Below are 21,654 nucleotides of genomic sequence, written 5' to 3' on the forward strand. Positions count from 1 at the left end.
CTCAGACATTTTTATAGCATTTGGGAGTCCAGTGCATGTGTGAAAACTGCCCTTGTAGCATTCACACATAGTTATTTGTCTCAGATGCAACCAGTCTCATTTGTCTGCAACCCTAAAAATTTGTCTGCAACAACAAAATCAGAGCTTCAAATCTTGTAATGCAAACTAAGCTTTAACAACATCACCATAAAAGTCATTTGCATAATGCATGTCTAATGGTTACTTTGGGATCCTGCAAACACATATAAAGAGCAGTCACCTGCTCTGTATCATTTCTGACCAATCTGCAGATAAATTAAAGGCTTGGTCTTTAGTGGGATGCCGTAGAGACAGGATCTGGAATTTTACATTTGTTTTATTTGTTGCTTATGTGATTGTAGAGAATTTTGCTGGTGCACTGATGATATACTGTTCTGATACAAAAGTACATGGTAAAGTAAATGGTGTCTCATTGCTTATATGGCAATAAATCTGTCATCTCTTCTACCTTGTTAAAAAAGATCAGGATGCAAAAAATTCCACAAGTGCTGTCCCACTTGTATCAATGATGGCTGTTGCATTAGGGTTGTCAATCTGATATGTCGATTGCAACAGATCATATTAAGAAAGTTTATATGACTATAAAATACCTTTGGAGCATATTCATCAGGGCATTGAACATTTTTGCTGTCTCAACTCCAACCAATTAAGATGTTGTTGTTGTTTTTCAGCAAATTACTTCTTGTCAATTTCCAGCCTCGTGTTACTGGGAGACTTTCCACTGTATTATATTTGTGCTTGTCATTTTAATTTTTAAAATGATTTTAGTATTTTTAATCAGGACATTTGGTGCTTATGAAGAAAAACTTCTGCAAAATTTAGATAGGGACTTTTAATTACTCAGGATGTTATCCAAAACTATAACCTCTCTTTTATAACTTGTAATATATGCATGGGATTTAGTCTTATTCTTATTACCTCCACCAAGGAGGTTACCGGTATGTTTTTACTGTTGTTTGTCTGTTTGTTAGTTTGTCTGTTTGTTTGTGTTCAAGATAACTCAAAAATATATGGACAAATTTTTATATAATTTTTAGTAATTGTTGGAAACATGAAAAGGAAGAACTGATTTAATTTTGGTAGTGATCTGGATCACCATTTGGATCCAGGAACTTTTTAAAGGCCTTGTTGGAGGTTTGCGTTCTCCAAGTGTTTTTCTAGTTATGAAAAGTAGACAACGCTTACATGTTTTTTCAAACTGCTACTTTTAACCTCTGAGTCTTGCTTTTGACGAACCTTGTACCACGAGTTTTGGAGACATATATGACCATGTTTGGAAAAGTGTCTCCTAGTCTCCTAGTATGGTTAGCCAGTTGTATATTCTATGTGAGTTTTTGCTAACTGCTTCTCTTGTCAAAGCAACAAAAAAAAAACTTATTTTAGGTATATTATTGACTTCATGTTTATTCCATAGACTAAAAAGATGGACAGAGCCTCCGTGATGTCACCCATAGGTTTCTGGAGAGCTAAATTAAAGCTCGGTGGGCGGTTCCTACCATCACCATCTTGGCAGGGGCATGCATGTTGTCTGTCTGTAGCTAAGAGCTTACTGAGTTAACCCAGAGATAACAGGAGCTAACCAGCTAACTGAGATAAGCAGGCTAAAGCTAGTCATGTCGCGGCTAAAAACCGCGGTTGTTCTACATTCCTCTCATTTGAAGGGGAGATCGGGTACCTGTCAATCAAAATATGCCGAATTTTGAGATTAAATTACTTTTAAACGGGCAAGTTTAAAAGTAATTTAAGTAATTATTTAAAATTAATTTAAGTAATTTAATCCCCCCACAGTTGTCATGAAGGTAAACCTGACCTATTAATCTGAAAATGGATTTTTGAACCAGGCTGTAAACATGTTTAGTTCTGTTGTGAAGTTGGCCTTTTTAACATGGAAGTCTATGGGGATTAATTCGGTTTTGCAGCCAGCCCCGAGCGGATGAAGGGGGAAACTGCAGTTTTATGCACTTCACAGAGGCTTCACTTTTAACCGCCGCAGGTTGCCGCTTGGTTTATTGTAAAATTATATTTGTACTGGAAGCAATTTAAAAAATAAGCATTAATATGCAATAACACATTAATATCAGGATCTTTTTAAGTGTCTACAATACATACAGTAAAATAAGATAAGAATAAGTTCACACAAATATGTCAGTGATAGCAAAAATGTAGATGCAGCAATTTGAATTACGCTCACTAAAACATTTCCTGGTTGATCAGCAATTTACAGCAAATAGTTTAATATTTTGTTAAATATCCATATTCAGGATTTTTCTAAACTTCAGTTCAGCCCCCAATTCTCCTCTCTCTAGCAATCACACATCTCTACCAATAAATACACACACACAGGATCAATATACAATCAGACATGGGGGAATGCTGGTTTAGTCATTGTTGCTGAGTACATTTACTGACTTTAGACTTTTTCAGATTCTTTTTGTACCTGCTTTTTAAAGAACCTCTTCAGAAAAATGTAGTGTTTTCAGCAAACAATTCTCTCTCTGCCCATGTGTACCTCAAACACAGAGAGAGAAACTTCCGTGCACTATCAGTGCATTGCAGAAATAATCGTTAGATGGAGGTCCATAAATTTACTACTTGATTGCAGACTGTTCAGTGTGTTGCTGAATGAGCAACGAGCAGCACAACAGCTGACAAGGATGTGGATTTGACAAAGAAAAAGATGGTTTAAGTTGCTCGGTTGTCTCTAATTCAATTAACTAATTAAAATAATAGTTTAAGGACAAAGTTTTTTGGAAAAAAAAAAGGTTTTTGTTTTGTGTAGTTTTTTGTTCTTTATGACCACTGGTTTATGGTTTGAAAAAGAGGGTGAGGCCGGAGATATTAATTGAAATTTACACACCAGACCTTTTAAATATATTTATCCATGAGCTTTTCTGTACTTAAACCATCTGTCACTAAAAGAAACTCTCTTATAGGATAAACCTGTTAATATATGTGATGCATCTGCAAATGCTAATAAATCCTATTAAAAGATTTCTGCTACTGTGGTACTTATTTAGCCAAAGCTTCAATTATGTCTAATCACTTTTGTTGTGCAAAAGCACTTTTAAATTTGAGTTGGGCCTGTTGCCTGTTTCTTATGTATGGGAAAGCATTTAGGCAACTTGATGCAAACCTTTAAACATATTTGTTAATCTTCAACACTAAGTATGTCTTTTTTTTTTTTTTTTTTTTTTTTTTTTTTTTTTTTAAAGCTTAACCCTAAAGTTTTCTTCTTTTTTTTAAACTTTAGTAAACCTTATATATTTTCATACCCAGTCCTGCTCCGCACGGCAAATTAGAAAAGTGAGTTGTTGTAAAAACATTAGAGAATCTAACTTGGTTGTCTCGTATGTAACTGACTTACTAGCATTTCTGAGCATCTAATTATACTACATCAAATAAGACATAGCTTTACCATGTCATTGCAAAGAAAAACATAGGCCTTTTACACATGAATACAAATATCTTTATGACAGCAAAATTTTCTGCATACATGTATACAAATGCAGTTTGGGGAATACCCTTCAGGGTAAAGATTTTTGCTGACTTTAGCCCTCATTTGTGAACTGGAGCCCTCTTTTTTGTCCAGTTGCATCAGGCTGAAAGCTATGATTACCTTGGTTTAGTGGTAGAATATATGCTAACCTGCCCGCTGTTTACATGATAAGTCTTGGCCTACTCAAAGACACTACTGGCTCTAACCTTGCTAACAGAACCTTTTACATCTTTGCCATAACTATACAGTGATTTGCATTCTATGTTAAGAAAAGCATAACAGTGAACAGTATTACATAAAACAAAACTTGAATGACCCAGCATTGCCAATTTTAGACCAAAACTCATCAGATATCATTAGAAATAATTGATAGTTTATCTAGGACATTGCCATTACAAGTTGAGTTGAAGACAGGGGGCCTCAAGGGTCGGTGCCCGGCCCTCTTCTCTTCTCACTATACACCTCCTCACTTGGTGCAGTCATAAGCTCTCACGGCTTCTCCTATCACTGTTATGCTGATGACACTCAGCTTTTCCTCTCCTTTCCTCCGGATAACACAACCGTCTCAATGAGAATATCAGCTTGCCTTGCTGATATCTCAGCATGGATGAAGGCTCGCCACCTTCAGCTCAATCTGTCCAAGACAGAGCTCATTGTCTGCCCAGCCAATCCTTCCTTACATCCGCAATTAAGTGTGAAGCTTGACTCTGTCACACTTGTTCCTACGCCTGCTGCCCGGAATCTTGGGGTCATGGTGGATGACCAGTTGACCTTTAAGGTCCATGTCACCTCGGTTGCCCATACCTGCCGATATGCTCTCTACAACATCAAGAGAATCAGACCGTACCTGACAGAACACACAACTCTACTGTTGGTTCAGGCTCTGGTCATCTCACGCATCGATAACTGCAATTCCCTACTGGCAGATCTGCCTGCGTGCTCTGTTAAACCTCTGCAGATGATCCAGAATGCCGCAGCACATCTGGTTTTCAACCAACCCAAACAAGCTCATGTCACTCCGCTCCTAATCGCTCTTCACTTGCTTCCGGTCGCAGCACGCATCAAATTTAAAGCTTTGCTTCTGGCTTACAAAACAATAACTCAAACGGCTCTACTCTACCTTCACTCCCTAATCCAGGCCTACACTCCCTCTCAACAGCTACGTTCCACCAGTGAAAGACGTCTCATGTTACCACCACAACGTGGGACTAAATCACTAGCCAGACTCTTTTCCTCTGTTGTCCCACGATGGTGGAATGATCCCAAACTCTGTCCGCTCTGCAGAGTGCCTGTCTACTTTTAAGAGCAAGCTGAAGACTCAGCTTTTCAAGGAGCACTTCAGCACTTAGTATAGCTATATTTATTGGAAAGTTGGAGAACTTAGCCCAGTTCTTTGCAACAAACTTTATGGTATTAATTCTTTATATTATAACATAGGTGATATTATCGGGTGGTAAAGAAGTAAACAAAAACAAAAACAAAAAAAAAAGCCTGTTGCACTTCATGGAAGGAAAAGACAGAAATGTTCCTGTCACTGTGTACTGTGTCCCTGCCTCTTTATAGCCTTGAGATAGTTGTAATCTTTGTCATTTTTGAACACATATGACAGTTTCACCTGTTGGAAAATTAAAGCGCATATTTGTTAAGAGCGGATTCTGGCATAAAGCAATTTTGAAGCCAGTGTGTGAACCTGCTGTTTCATGTTGTGAACCTACCTAACTATTACACATTCTGCTGTGAGACTGCATTGTTTTATCAAGCACATGTGGGAAAACATCAGTGGAAATCTTGATGTATGCGCTTTAATTCAGTAGTTTGGCTGATGTAACAACAGCAATGACGGTTTGCTTGTTAGTTTTCATGTGTAAGGTGCTGAGACCAGTGATGTCACGATATTGGCAGCACTGTTGTGAAAGTGATTGTGTGGAAAAGGTTGAAAACACACCAGAAGTGCTGTTGCCAGATATTTCATTGCGATCATTATCATAAAAAAAGGAAACAGATCTCATCTTCTGGCTGTCTGTCAGCAGACATGAGTGACTGTAGAGTCACATGTAACCCCTCATAACCACAACATAACAGTGGTTCTTTTATGTGAAATGTTTGGTTTATATTGTATTTCCTTGTGAGATTCTGGTGGCTTGGGGATAACTGACCCAGAGGTCAACCACTAGGGCCACTTAGATCATGGTGACACCCCCCCCACACACACACACACATACACACCCCACACCCCCAACAACACCTCAAGCACATGCAGAAAATGCCATGAGCCGTGTGCGGTTTGATTCTCTTGCTAATAGATCAATAAAAGACATTAGTGGCAGGCTAACCCAGGGAGCAGCGCTAATACAGGGTTAATCCAGGGTTAATGGCTGAGCAGCATCATTCTCAGAGGCAGCCATTAGTTCTATACTGCACCATATGATATCAGGTTCCTCCCCTTATTATGCATGAGGTTCCCAGGCATCGGGAGCTGAAAAACTGAAAAGGAACACAACATCAGGCTCATGAGTCAAGATTAAAATAAGATATCCTCATAGACAAAACAGAGTGCAAAAGAATTGGGAGCAATATTTGAAGGATGCCAAGCACAGTTTAAGAAACATGCAAAGAACAAAAACAGAAGGAGAAGACTGGATGTTAAAATTGCCGTCAGGAAAAGCTGGAAACAGAGCTGAGAGAAAGTGGTGAGAAGGAGAGGAAGCGAGTTGAGCGCTACACGTCTCCCTGTCCTTGTAAAGTGCTGCGTGCTGTCGAAGCGGCAGCCAAGAATGTGTCAGCCCAGCCGTCTCGTGCTGCCTAATGGGCTCTTAAACGCTGATATAAAGCTTGCTCGCTCTTTCGCCCTCCCCTTTTCCTCTCTCGCTCCTTCTTTTTCTGCCTCTGCCACTTGCTCTCATTACCTCTCGTTCTCACCCTGTCCCTCACTCTGTCACTCACTTGTCCTCTGCCTCTCTTTCCCTCTCTGTTGCTCTATCAACCTCTCGCTCTCTGTCCTTCTCTTTTTTCCTGCTGATCTCTTTCTTCTTCCTGTGACTTCTCCGTCAATCTCTCTGTCTTCATCGCCGACGTTTATGCAGGCTGTGTTTTATTTACAACTTCTGTTCCACTGATGAGCTCAACACTTCTCGGTATTTCTCTTTCTCCACCACCAGACTCCATAATGCCTTCTACCCTCACGGCCCTTCGTTCTCCCTCACCCTTTTGCATGTCCTGTCAGCACCCCTCCACGGCTTGGCCAATGCCTTTGTTTTTGGCCTGGATAAAGATTGGTGGAGCCTACTGAGCCCGACTGGCATGCAGGTACAGAAACTACTCACACATAGATCTATATCATATTTAACACAAATGTTATAGAAATTTTTTACATAAATCCCAGGTTACTTTCATATAGACATTATTACAGTCTGATCAGGATGGTTACAGATTGATAACAACAACACATCTCGTAGAAGTTGGGATGAGGCCAAAAAAGAACAAATGAACTTAAGTGTGACTAATAAAGAACTGGAGCATGATAGGGTTTAAAATAAAGAGCACCTTAATGAGCATAAGTCACTCCGAAGAATAGATAAACAGCATGATCTGAAATTTGTGAAAAGACTCTGAATGAAGTCCTTCAACATAAAAGTGCATAGACTTCACATATTTCGTCATCTACACTACATGGTCTCAAAAGATTTTCAGAATATGTTGACATCTGCTGTGTGTGTGTGCAAGGGACACGGCAGAAAATCAGTATTGGATGCTTGTGATCCTCAAGCCCTCAGGAAAGGCACCATCAAAGCAATGCGACAGCACCAACTCCAGACCTCTTGGGCCAGTGTCCTGCAGGTTTTAAAAGTTTCTTCCTGCAACAGACCAGACTCAAATGAGTGAGTCATCAAGAGGCTTGTGCAGAACTTCACACAAGCTATTGGAGAACTTTGTTTTTTTTGGGGGTTTTTTATCAATGAGGTTTGTTACAGCAAGGAAACTTCCCTTCCCAGGAAATCTTAAATATGCTATATAGTATGCACTAGTTTAAGAGTATCATTATGCTCCCATTCTGAGGATGTTTTTCCGATAAAGCTTTGCATGTACCAGCAAGAAAAACCATGCATTCACATGGATTTTTAATTCCGAATAAAAGTTAATTGCGCTTTAAACTGATAAAAAAAAAACCAACCATGTAAACACTTAATTCCTCATGCAAATTTCTATTCGGAATTAAACTTAATTTTGATGTAAGTGGCTGGTTTATTTGCATTTTAATTCTGAACTATTTAATTCCTCTGTCATGTAAACCTCAATTCCACAAGTTAATTCCGGTCGTTCTGAGCATGCTCGTTACCTTGTCCTGTCCCGATGACGCGCATTGTTTTGCCTCCTGTGTTCGGTGGTCTGTCTTTCTTCTCCTTCTCAGTTGCTGCAAAAAGCAAAGTAGTATGTTCGTATTGAGCTGGTACTTCAAATTTATAGTAAAAATAGCAGCGAAACTGGTACTTAATATGTAGTTTATACAAATTACGACTGAAAAGACGAGGAGCAGGGAGCGAACTTTATTTATTTCCGGTATACGTCATACGTCACGTGCACCCTACGCCCAATCAGAACCCTTCTCAACCTTCTGCCCTAAAGAGGAATTAAGTAAGGACATGTTTCATGTAAATGTTGATTTGGAATTATTATTTTCATGTAAACTCAGGAGAATTGTTAATTCCGAATGATCTAATTCCGAATAATTAATTCCGAATTAAAAAACATCATGTAACCGTAGCCAATGCTGCAAGATGTATTTACTGATCAACATGGGTTAGTAATCAGTGTCCTGGTTAGTGCATCAGAGGAAGTCAATCTACTATCACCACCTACAGATAAATGAGGAAGTGTTAAACAACATAAACACAAAGCTTTCCCTAATGAGTTTTTTTAGTGATTGATAAATCTATGCTGAAGTAACTGCTATCATTGATTATCTTATACTTTAAAAAAAATAAAGTTTTTAATATTTTCCACAGAACTGAGTATGTAGATTCTCCCAGTTTTGACTGTGTTTTTGCCAATCATTCTAATGTAATCACAAATTTGAGTGCTTAAACCTAAATATTTTGAAACTGCTGAAGATTGTTTATCTTGCTGTAGTGTTTGACATTGGAATATACGTTGCTAAAAATAATGAATTTAAGTAAGCTTGTTTGCTTAATAAAATTTCTTTTCCAGTAATTGTTTTTTATTTGCTCCAAAGGTCTTTGAATACTCTCAGGCCTGTAGCGTTAACAATAAGGCTAAAATTAAACGTGATACCACAAGAATGCAACTGCAATGCCGCTATTTAATGAAATGTGCGACTGCAGTTCTAGTCAGATCAACTAATTCAGGACACTTAAGTTGGATTTATTCTTCTGTGGCATCTGCGTAAGGTTGGTTACAGAGTCACCATCATATGCTCCGCATATGCTTCTTCTAATTGGTCAGTTTGTGATTACATGTTTCTGGATTTCTGGAGCTTCTTGCTGAGTTTGGAAGAGAAAATGCATCACAACACCGTAACCTTACGCTCAAGTGTGACAGCATATTTCATCAGCCGTACCGTACGCAGATCCCATGTGAGTATAATTCCAGCTCAAGGTTTGAACCAGAACTTCCTGGTGATAGAGGCAACAGAAACACTCAAGTCAGAACCATTAATGTCTGTAAAAAGTTTGTTTTGGAGATATTTTAGTTTGCCGTGGAACAACAAACCAGTGTTGTAGTTAAAATTCTATTACCTCAATAGATAAATGCAGTTAGGAATTTCAAATGTTATGTGTCTGAAAAGATCTTTAGAAACCTCTGAATTCCATCTTTAATTACACTTTAGCTTATTGCTTTCAGGGTCTTAGGTGGCTGAAGCCCATCTCAGCATGCGTTCGATGAAAGACCATGTGGCTAAATAGTTGAATACAAACTGTATTTGCTGCAGTGTATTTGAAGTTTTTGACTTTTTGTGTCTAAATTGGAATGTTTGCCATCCGAGGAAAATAGCCGATACCTACACAGCACCTTGTGGCTCGGTTTCTGTAAAGGGCTTCACAATATGTTTCCCATTTACCCATTCACACAGCACTTCTTATTTAATTTCTTTTCCACTGTTCCTCGCAAATGCACATGTACAGCTATGAGCGTATTGAGGACGTGGGGTTGTGTGTCTTACCCAAGGTCTCTAAAACACACAGATGGGCTTGAGATTAAACCAACAACTTCCCAGTCTGTGGACAATTACTCTACTGGTCAGAGTAGAAACATATTTAAAGACTTGTTGCTTCAAATATCATAGAATGATTCTAGTATATTAACACAACCAGTGTTGACTATTTTCAGATCCAATTAGCTTTAAAATGCATTAAATTAGGTATGTATAATCAGGCTGTCTGTTAAGAGTTTAAAAGAAATTTGTTTCACACAGATTCAGCTTCTTTGGGAGATTTAAACACCTTCGACAGTCAGAGAAATTCCCTAAAGCGTCCCTCTGATTATTACTCTGAGTTTATTGTTGACGCTTTTATGTACATCCCTTTTAATGTGATCTAAGCATTATCAGTGAACTGGTACATAAACAGGTCTCAAACCGCACTTGAGGGACCATATTAATTCCCAAAGGAGATGAGAAAGCTGACCAGTGGAAGAAAACAGACAAATCAGTCATGCGCAGAAGAAAATGAATCACACTGCACAAAATTAGTTTTCAAAGTCACTAATCTCAATGCCATTAAAGCAGCTGTTGAGTCCTTTGTATTGATTAACAACGTTGTGAGACTGTGAGAAATACAACATTTTTAATAATTTTTCCCAAAAAACACATGTATGTTAGACAGATATTGATATGAACAAAATTCTGGTTAGAGGATTTTCACCAAATAATGACACACAAATACACAGTTTTCACTTTTACTGTATTGCATTGTTACTTATATGACAGCTAACTGTTTGATTGTAAGGATAAGTGGTTTGGACTAATGAGAAAAGTATCTATCAATTGTACCCCCTGCATGATGGCTGTTTTGTGCTTTGTTTGTGCTACTCAGGTTGGGCTTAGATCTCTGTGGATGTAGATTTTTGTAAAACTTCTACTGTATAGACTTTTTAAATTCTGCAGGCTGTGGAGAAGAGGAACATACCTGTGGGTAAAAAAAAACTTAGATTACTGGCCCCAGAGTTGACAGGTCCAGTTACTTTGAGTAACTTGGCGTTTTAGAAAACCGTTGCTTTATTTCGGATTGTTTTTTTTTAATTGGGTTGCTTGTTTTGGTCACTAGAAATGGCAACACCAACTCCAACAGAGTTGTCATACCAAGAGGACACACTTTTGATGTGAGTGGAAACCAAGTAAACTACTACTCCATGATTTAAGGGATATATTGAGATATTTGGAGAAATAAGTCATTTATTGTACTATACTAAGAATATAATACTCATCTGCCGCTCATGTGAACACAATAATAGAGTATTGTCTTATTTTTTTAATAAGATCAATAGCTGAATTGTTGCTGTGCAGGTACACACAGTCTGATTGGTTCCATATGTCACAGTGGTTTGATCTTAATCTATAATGGGCATAATCGCTGGGTCTTACACCAAAATGTCTTTCTCCAACAAGTGAATTTACATATCAAAAACTTAATTTCCTTTTTCATTTTTAAATTAAGCTTTTAATAAAGATGTAATGAAGATAAGATCGCCGGAAAGATTATATTTCTACATTTGAACCACAAACCTCATCGGTTGCATTTCAATAAACACCACGATCAATATGGTTCTCTACAGATTTGTCTCAATCTACAAACACTGAGTGCAGAAACGCGCAAGAGATGAAATTGAACCATGAGCCAAAAAAGCCCCTCTGTGGTCTTCGTTCACGTGTACAACAAACATGCACACACATACATTTTGTCACCTACTTGGTTTCGCCGACCGTGCTGATAACAGGTCACAAGCACAGTGTGGAAGAGTGGAATGTGTGGTATGACCTTCAACCCAAATGTCAGTGTTGCACCATGGAAAGCAGAGAGAGAGACAGAGGAGTGAAATTGAATCTCAATGTGTTCGTAAATCACGGAGAACACGCTGTTTGTGTGTGTCAGAAAGGAAGAGTGGAAGGTGAGTAAGAAGACGAGAGAGACAGAGGGAGAGAGAAAGAGACGGGCGGCGTGTGTGTTCGTGCGCTATCGTGACAAACAGCCGGTTGTTATTCATCTTGGCATGCGGCTCCCAGCAGCCCCCACACATCAGGTGTGAGATTGGCGGGGGGGGTGCCTGGAGGGGGGGTAAGAGCGGAAGGGGTGGTCAAAGCATTCCTATGTCAGAGCGCCGAGTCAGTGTTTTCACATCAGAACCTGTTCTTTCTCCCAGACCTCATAACCCTGACTCCTCTTGTTCACGCTGTTTCCCGCTTTGTGCTGCTTTTTGCCGGCGTTTGTTTTACGTTTCTTTTCTTGTTTTCAAAGCCTTCTTCTAATGTTACTCACAAGTCATATGCACTTTTTAAAAGACTAGTTGGCGGCAGTAATCTCTCCACATTTTCACATTAAATCTGAAGTGATTCAGTCCTTTTTCCTAAGAACGAGGGGGAGCAAGGTTCGGAATTTCCCTCCTCTACCATTGTGATTGATTCAGATAAAGAGATTGAAATTGATGCATTGTTTTGGTTTGACTAAATTAAGACAATGTGTTTTAGTCTAATTACCTTCTTTATTACTGCTCATAGCTTTGATTTGTTCGGTGATTAAGAGAGATCATTGGTGGGTTATATAACCTAATCACTGGATTTACAGGTATTGAATTGCTCTACTTGTTTTTTAGGTTCTTCTTTTACATATGCATGCTGTAGGTATCAACAGATATATAAGCAATTTGTTTTATCTGTTACAGAGGTTTTGTTTTTCCATTGGGATCATCCCATACCAACAGAAAGGTCTGAGTTTTGATCAGTGTTATACAATGCAGATTTATTTATAGCACTACCACAAATGGGGTCGCTAATCAGACACCTGATTAGCAGCACCTGGGGAACCCAGAGCTCAAAACAAGAGTTGAAAGTAGAATAAGTTGTTTGGAATTGGAGAAGATTTGGCAAGTGTTTTTATGGGCACAGCCCACATCCTCAGCTCTGCTGCTCTTCCCACAAGTGCATTTTCTTAATAAATGTAGCACCAATTACCAACAGGTTTTCCAGTAGAATTGGATATATTGCCAAATAGCATTGTTACAACAATAAAAATGATATACCAAACACTCAAGTTTAAGTACATTCATGCTGGAAAACCTAGTGATCTCAGCTGGTGTCCATGTGGTTTCACTCACTTTGGCTCAGCCTTACCAAAGCCTCATAATCGTGGACCCAAATTTCAGTCTACAGTGCTTGTACTCTTCGTGTGAAGCATAGAAGAGGAGAGGTTAATGATGATGTATCTGTCTCCTCTCAACACAAACATCCAAGTTCCTCTTCTGTTTGCCGCCTGCTTGATCTGATGTGATGTTTTTATTTGGGTCCGAGCTATACAAAGTACAGCCAGAACCTATTGTTGTTGATTATTATTATTATTTCCTGAATGGAAAAATGAGATAGGTATACATGTAGTCATTCTGGGCTTTAAGATGTTTTAGAATGTACAAGAGATTTTGTCCACTTATAGCTGCCAAAAAAACAAAAAGGATCCACACCACCTTAATTTCCCAAAACAAGTCCATCCACACATACCCGCATAACTGTGTTGTTAAGCACATTCCTAAGCATATCAAACCTTTTGGCAGCAGTAGCGCCCCTTATCCTGTCCAATCAGAATAACCTTTCGTCTCACTACGTCACTTCCACAAAACACAAAGTTGCCTGTAACGTGATATGGTTAGGTGGTTGAATATAATTATTTTCCTTAATCTCGTCCTTTGCCGTTTGTCGTATGGAGCGGTATTTGAGCTTCTAAGAATAAGCAAACACAAAGCGCCTGGACAACGAATAACGCCAATACAGTTTCGAGGACATCCATGCTTTTGAAAAAATAGAGGTTGCACTTGTGACGTTATGGTATTTTTTGTCGCAGACGGTGACGTTTCAAAACCCAAAACTCCAGTTGTATTTGCCCATATGCTGACAACCAAACAGAGTATTTCGCACATCTTTGGTGTCTTTGGTTGGAGGCTTTCAAAAGAATCGTTTTTGAGTGCATATATCTGTGTTTTTGTGTGGATGACAGGCCAAATCAGAGAAAAATATCTTTGTTTTTTGAGATACCCGGCTACGTGTGGACAAGGCCAGATTTAGCTCTAGAAGAAGCTGATGTACACCTGCAAACTGGTTGCAGATGATAGAATTTGCATCAAATAGGCCTTGCATTTGTTTGGGCTTTCACTCAGTGTTGCTTTCTAACTCAAGCATATGTGTTAAAACATGCTTAGTGAAATGCCTTGTAATACATTATTCAATTTCTTGTGTGAAACAGGTGTACAACTCAAAATTATGTCTTTTAACTTTTTAAAAAGAAAGTGCTGCATACTCCCACACACTTTCTCTCCACTTTGTTTGCTCAAAGACCTTTAAGTCAACTGGGACTAACTGCCAGATATGTTTCTTACCACACATTCTCTCACTATAAAAATGAGTGCACTGTGAGAGGATTCTAAAAAATTAAGCCTTTTTTTCAGAATATTGAATTCATTTAACCGGTTCATGACGTCAAAATCAATCAAAAAAAAATCCTAGATTTCTCAAGTCACCTAAAGATAAAACTTGGACCCAGCTGACAGACTTGCTCCAACTAAAACCAAACTGACAGAAAGTAACCTTCCTCCAGCTAAAGACCACATTCTATACATAATAACACTGTTAGACCTATAACCTTGTCTCTTTTGAATTACCCATTCTTATTTGCATGTAAACATTCTTTTCTTTCTCTGCCTCACATCTTTTCCCTTTCTAGTCTGTTTTTTTTCCCTGTCTTTAGCAACATTCTTTGACTCTCCTCCTCCATCTCTGCCTATGTCCGTCTGTATTCTTCTCTTCTCCTAATACCCTGTTACAACATCTCTGGCATTTATCTCCCTTACATTATTTTTCTCTGCTGTCTTTTGTGTTGCATCTCCCTCCCACCTGTGTACTCTCCGGCTCGTTCTCTCTCCCCTTCTTCATTTTGCAACTTCCCTGATATTGATCTGCATTCTAGCCATACAGCAGAACTGCCTTCAGCTGTGCAATGAGCTCACATCTCACATCAGCCTCTGCATGTATGCAAGTGTGCATGCTGGGAAAAAAGCTGCTCCAAATCCTTGTTTGCCTCAGTGTCACCGCAAACGTAACACAAAGCGAGCTAATTAAAATAATGTTTATTTGTGGAAGCATTTGTCCGCACAAACGTCCTCCCCCATGCTCTCTGTGATCATTCAAACTATGCGTAGTTCTCTACTCCCTTCTGGCACAATAGAACCTAAAGATCAGACTACTGCAGCACATTTGTGATTCAGCAAGCCAAGGACAGCTTATATTACTCCACTTGTCCTTACTCTTCTGTGGCTTCATCTTATAGTCACAAATGCTCACCTAGAGAGCAGCCACCCACCTTCCTGAATGTTGTCATTAAGGTGTGTGAGCTCCTTATACCATCTTCACATTAATGATAACTTGTCTTCATATCATTGTGAGACTTAAAATTTCAGTCCCGCTCTTTGTGTGATTGCCAATGGTACATTATGTTTCTTTTTCTCAGCACATGTTTTGTTTTTAATTGAAAAACCTATCTTTTCTTATAGTATAGAAGAACATCTTATTAGTTTCTGTACCTATGTGTTTACAAATGGGATTAGACCTAAATATGATGCTGACAAGCCCATTGGATCGGTCTCTGAACTAATGCACATACCATACCAGTGTGTCGTGGTGAGAAGAGTAAGTTAAAGCTGTCAATGTAACCATCTATGTTCCATCCTTTGCTTATCGTAACAAGCCGTGTGCAGTGAAGGGAAAAAAATTAATATGCAAACCCAAGCAGCTGAAATGAGCTGTTAGCAACAGGGTGTAGAGCTCAGTCATTGAGGAAAGGTTTGGGGCAGATTCACTCCTCTTCAGTATCAAAATGAGCCAGTTGAAATTGTTGTGGTACTCAGGATGTCTCTCAGGCACCTCCTGCTTGGACTTGTTCCACTGGGAGACCCAGAACTTGCTAAAGTGACAACTTTTGACAGGATTTGAAGTGCTTTAATGTGCCCCCAGCATCCTCCAGACAACATGGATGAATGGGGAGGCTGCTTTTAGTGGAAAATGTGTTATCATTCTTCCTGCAACTACCAGTGGTTTAAGTGATGGATGATTTAAGAGAGTTCATCAAATTCCCTGTCCACTTCCAAAAGTGCCAATGCGACCCTGTTTGCATGACGAACCATCAGGTGCATTGGGTTGCTCTTGATTTTTGTGAACGTTAAACTTTCAATCATGTTTAGCATTTAAATTACTAAGCTGTGACCAGAGAGTGATTTGTTTCTGGTTTGCCATTTTTATTGTAGTTAGTAGGCACTGATATCAAACTTCTCTAGGATATTAAGTGCGTTTCGGACCACAGAAGTAGCTTCATGTACATGTGAATGTGAAATTAGCCCTGTCAGCATTTTGAATTGAAACAATTGAGTTTGAGGGAAAAAATGATGAGAATGAAAACAGAAATGTGTCTTTTAAACTGAAGTATGTGTGCCAAAGCAAGAACTGAGCACTAATTCTGATCTGCTTTCTAGCTGGCTCTGCAGTCACGGCTGTGTGACCGCACTCGGATTGGAGAGTACTACCCTGGGGCAGTGCGCTACACACAAGCGGACCTGGCCGACCTAAGCGATGACGATGACGACGACACCAATGTGCTCTTCTACTCTCCAGACATGACCCTGAAAGACCGCGGTCCCTGAGAGAGAGCAAAAGAGGAAGAGGGAGACAAAAGTGCTGGAGGGAAGAGGCACAAAGTAGGGTCACAGCCAGAGAGAAACACAGTGGATTAGAAACTCAGAGGGAGGGGGGAAAAAGGAGGTAGCGAGAGAATGGAAGAGAAGATTGTGGGGACAGTCAGGCAGATAGAAGCCGGAGATGAGCTGTCAGGTTCCATTATTAATCCCCATCCTTTACTATTTAATATCCTTAAGACACACACCACACATACAGAGCAGAGCTCCCGCTCACTGCAACACTACCATCAGAGAGCTGTAAAGATTCTCCTAATGTTAAAGGCATCTGCTACATCCCGAAGGTCTTGAAATGATTTACCTCTCTGCACCATTCTCTTATGTATTCTGCAGCATTTTAAAATGTCAGAATGAAATGCAAAGAAAAAAGGAGGGAAAAGCATAAAGGACCACTGAAAGGCAATCATAACAAGGTGCTTCTTAAGCACTCCCAGCAATCACCTTTTCACTTTTCTGCACAAGATGTGTTGAAAAGCAGGCCTTTAAAAATCACCCCATGTGTCACAATCTAAATCTACCATTAGATTGATCCCAAGAATACATAATTTGCTTGCAAATAGGTGTGGGTTGAAAGTACAAATACAAAAAAGGGTGTTTTAAAATCAGACGCGATGCAGGGAAAACAAGACCCAAAGAAGTGTCTCCTTCCTCAGACAGTATTATGTGGCTGCGTCTTTGCAAATTGCAGCAATTTCTGCACAAGTATTCCTTTGAAGATGTTTTTTCTATAAAGTATTGCATTTGTTTCTGATACTATATTTATAACAGATTAATGTACTGTATATATTTAAATGTACACTATTTTTTTATGTGCCTTGGACTGAAATTGAAGAAAATAATTGGTCTTGGCTCAAACTTAATGCTCTCTTGTGCCTGTCAAGCACATCAGCCTTAAGAACAATACGTTAGTCAAGTCAACATATGAATGCTTCTTCTGTATCTTTTTTGTCGAAAAAGACTGAAAATTTTTTTTCAAAATTGTCAGTCGTGCTGGGGTATAGCGTGGTTGTCATATGCAGAATCTCTACTCCAGCACATTTTGGTTTTGCTACACAAGTTCATAGCTTTTAATCAACTGTCTAATAAGTTTGATTGAAAAAGTTTTGAAAAGTTTGCAACAGAGGACTGCCTGTATAATGAACCTCACTTGAGTTTAAGTGCTACTTTGGTTTGTAGTTTTGAGTCACACTGCTGTATGGCACACATTTCCATTGTATTTTGACCCTTTTGTAGTTTGTTTTGGTTTTTGTTTTTTTTTTGTTTTTTACTTGACTTTGCGCTCAATCAAATAAATGAGCTGAGGAGACATTTTATAACAAAGGTTAGAACGTGTCAATTTTTTTCACATTGATACCCTCTTTCACTCCAATCACAGACCTGCTTTCTGCAAAGCACTGCTCAGCTCATGTGGACGATCGTGCACGTGTGAATGTGCTTTTAGACATGGGCGGGTTGCTTAAATAATGGATGTTAATTATCAGTCGGACCCTACTGGCCCTTGCCTGTTTGCATATATGGCTATGAAGAGTTTGATTAATGGAATATGTGTGCAATGTCCTCCCGAAAACTGGGATTTTACCTCTGCATGCACGCGCTTCTCCCTACAAAGTCCTGAATGTTGAGAGTCCTGCACCCCACCGTGCAAAGATCCTATTAAATAAGCGAATCTCCCTGTCACGCAAGAGGAATTATTACCCCCCCCCCCCCCCCCCCCCCCCCCCCCCCCATGTCTCCTGTATCGTCGCATGTGCCGTAATTGGATACAATTTAACACCCGCGACCCACGGGCATGTCGGCAGGCACAATGCCTACTATTAGCTCGCCTCGCCACCCTATCATTTGTCAGATCTGTGTTTGTGTGCTCCTGGTTGCCTGTGTGTTGTGAGCGTGTGATTGGGCGCGTGCTCGTGTCTCGAGAAACCGGAGCCATTGTTGGAGTCCGGCCATGACCTAGCTGTGACGCACAGAAGCGCAAGGAGAGAAAAGAGAGAGAGAGAGAGAGAGAAGGGATATGTGGAAAAGAAGAGAGACGACAGCTCGGAAACAGCAGCAGGAGCCCAGACCCTGAAAAACAAGCCGGAGCTGTGTCACCTCGGAGCGAGAGAGAGAGAGAGAGAGAGAGAGAGAGAGAGACCTGGTGGGTGTTTGTGGTTCCTCCGCGCAGCTTCCAACCAGAGCCCCGTCTGCTGTTTATTAGAGTCCTGGTCGGTAGTATTTCCAGGCAGGGACGTGGGGGAGGGTACAACCCCTCCTAAACCCGGCTCACCCGCTGTTTGCAGTTAAGGAAAAAAAAAGGGGGGGGGCTGGAGAAGGTTAATGGGAAGATTACAGCTGAAGTATAAATAATCGAGTGTAACTTGATATTTACCCCTTTACATCACACGTTTTAACAAGTTTTGCTCCAGGCTGCTTGCATTGAACAGTAGAATGATAAATTTTGAAATATATATCGATATATATAGGTTTTATAGGCTTATATTCATTTATTCTCTGAATCACTTTGTTCAATTAAGGATTGTAGGAAGCTGGAGCTTATCCCAGAAATCATTGGGCAAGAGGCAGGGTACACCCTGGTCTCGTCGCCAGTCAGTCACATGGACAATTTAGGGTAACCAGTTAACATAACATGTATGTCTTTGGACAGTGGGATGAAGCAATACCCAGAGAACCCACACATGGGAGAACATGCAAACCCCTATAGAAAGACAACGCTTTGTGGCCAAAATGAAAACGGAACCAAAACTAAGAGTTCCTTCAATCAACATGAAAATACTGACAAGTTACCAGGAGTTGTGCTTTGAATTCACACTTACAAATAAACGTGTTATGACTTTTGATTTTTGTTCTACATGATAGATTTCTCACTCTACAATCAATGCAGATGCAATTTCTGGGATCATTTGCTCACCAAATATCCATGTTCAATATGAAAACATTGAAGATTTACTTCACAGTACAATGTGAGAGCAAACGTTAAGTAGCCCACACATTCAAAGGTGAAGCAAGCTTTCCGAAGACCCACTGAGCCTCCAACAGAAAGTGAATAAACATGTCTCTATAGATATTGGAGTTATATACTTAGCTATATGTTTGCTTTAGTTTGGTGTGTGTACAGAAGAAGTGGAAACATTTCTTTGTTAAACTGTCACAAAGGCTTCAAGTTCAACAAATTGGACAACTCTCTTTTAATAAGGAAACTGTTGTGATCCTGTTCCCTGGTGGGCGTGTCCAGCAGCCTGGCACCTGGATCAGCACCTGATCTTCATCTGGGCAATCAGCAACAGCACTATTTAAGACCAGAGTGTTGAATGCCTGCTCGCTTCTCAGCCTGCCTGCTAACCTGTCTTCCGCATCTACCTTGGAAATTATCCGAATTCAGAAAGGAACAAATAAAGTCTTGGTTGTAACTCCGAGCTGAGACCGCACGTGAATTCCACGCACCTGACGTCAGCGTAACAGAAACATGCAACCAGCCAGCTAGTTGGTAGCTAAAATTGGACTAATTGCCTTTTTTGTAACTTCTTTGAAACACCAACCACACAAGAAAACATCAAAATCCCAAATTCAGCTAATGTTGATCAAATTATTTTATACAGATTTTTTTTTTTTTTTTTTTAAAGGCCAATAACCCAGGAATGAACAAAACACGCATCACCAACCTTTTACATTTAGCTAGCTGTCCTAACACCTCATTAGATCCAACAATATTTTCTTCTATCCGCTGATTCATAGATCAGGCTTAGTTGTTCCATAGCCCATTTAAAACACACACACATACGCGCGCGCGCGCACGAGGTAACCCTTTTTCCTTTTAGCCCACAATGAATCATGTTTTGAATAATTTGCCACCAAAAATATCCAGACTAACTGTGTGGGAAAACTCTGCACATGTGTGCATGCATGTGGAACAGTATGCGCACTTTCTGGAAAAACAAGAAGCTCGGTATAGCTGTGATCCTGCCTGTATTTATAGCTGCTACTTCAGAATCGTGTGTTTAATGTCCCTGTTTTCCCGGCGCCCTGTCTGATAACAGCTCGGCTGTTTCAGCTGCTGCCGCCTGAGCGGAGTGCAGGAGCGAGCGGCGCTTTTAGCGCTTCAATCCGGCCCCGAAAGAGTTAAATTAATCTCTTTCTCTACCCTCTCTCTCTCTCTCTTTCTCTCTCAGCACACACACACACACACACACGCGCGCACACACAGGCTGCCACCGCCCCAGATAACAGAGGGGCGCCTCTCCCCAGCCAGCCAGCCTCCGCTAATCGCAGTGGCAGGAGGAGGAGGAGGAGGGGGGAGTGGAGTGCCGGCGGCCTCTCACAGCGCTGGGCTTTTTATTGACGCTGCCTGCCTGCGTGTGTGTTTGTGTGTGTGTGTGTGTGTGTGTCATGTCTCTGTGTGCGCGCGCGCACGGCTCACGCAGGCTTGTGGGTGCGTGTCAGAGCGTAAGAGCTATAAAAGTGTGTGTGCGCGTGTGAGTGTGTGCGTTCCCCGCCAGCAGCGGAAAGCAGGGAGAGGCGGGGAACTGGGAGGGTGGGTGGCGAGGTTATGAGCGGAACTCGACAGAGGCCGACAGACGAGAGAGAAGGGGAGGATGAGGGAGGGGAAAATAGAAGGGGGGATATTTCTTGTGCTGCGCTGAGAGCCGCTTCCGCTTCTCCTTCCAGATAGGCTCCGTTTGAAGGTTTTCATCTTTTTATATTATATGTATATATATATATATATATATATATATATATATATATATATATATATATATCGCTGCCACTGTTTAGTGTCCGCGAATTTGTAGACCAGAGGATGCCGTTTAAACCCCCCCTCCTCCCCCCTCTGCCCTCACCCTCCAAGGTCGCACTAAGACAAGTGAGACTGATTGTGCTGGTTATTTTATGTCACGAGCCCACTGATTGATCGCATCGATAAATTTCGCGGCCTATTGATTAGGGCTTAATCTATAGGTCCATGCCTCTTGGTGCTACAATCATTGGCGACTCCTCATCTCTCTCTCTCTCTCTCCGTCTCTCTCTCGAGCAGCAGCCTTTTTTTTTTTCCTTGGCTCGGAGCCACACTCGCCCTGCCGCGCCAGGCTGTAATTATCCCCGGTGAGGCCGCGCTAACGCAGCGTGGCGCGCCTGTGGGGAACCGGTTAGCCCTACAACACCGGTGG

At 40.5% G+C, this 21,654-nt stretch overlaps 1 protein-coding gene across 1 annotated transcript in view; it reads left to right on the forward strand.

Annotated features, from left to right (window-relative positions):
* The window catches only part of LOC306766110 (cyclic AMP receptor-like protein A), a 64,675-nt gene extending 46,965 nt beyond the window's left edge, over nucleotides 1–17,710 (forward strand). The window contains exons 12-13 of the mRNA XM_079253718.1: nucleotides 6,694–6,841; nucleotides 16,274–17,710. Coding sequence (XP_079109844.1) covers nucleotides 6,694–6,841; nucleotides 16,274–16,441 — 316 coding nt within the window. The 3' untranslated portion in view covers nucleotides 16,442–17,710. The remainder of the gene's footprint in view (nucleotides 1–6,693; nucleotides 6,842–16,273) is intronic.
* Nucleotides 17,711–21,654: the final 3,944 nt, after the last annotated feature.

The sequence above is a fragment of the Telmatherina bonti genome (assembly GCF_933228915.1).
Source record: "Telmatherina bonti genome assembly, chromosome: 15".
NCBI lineage: Eukaryota > Metazoa > Chordata > Actinopteri > Atheriniformes > Telmatherinidae > Telmatherina > Telmatherina bonti.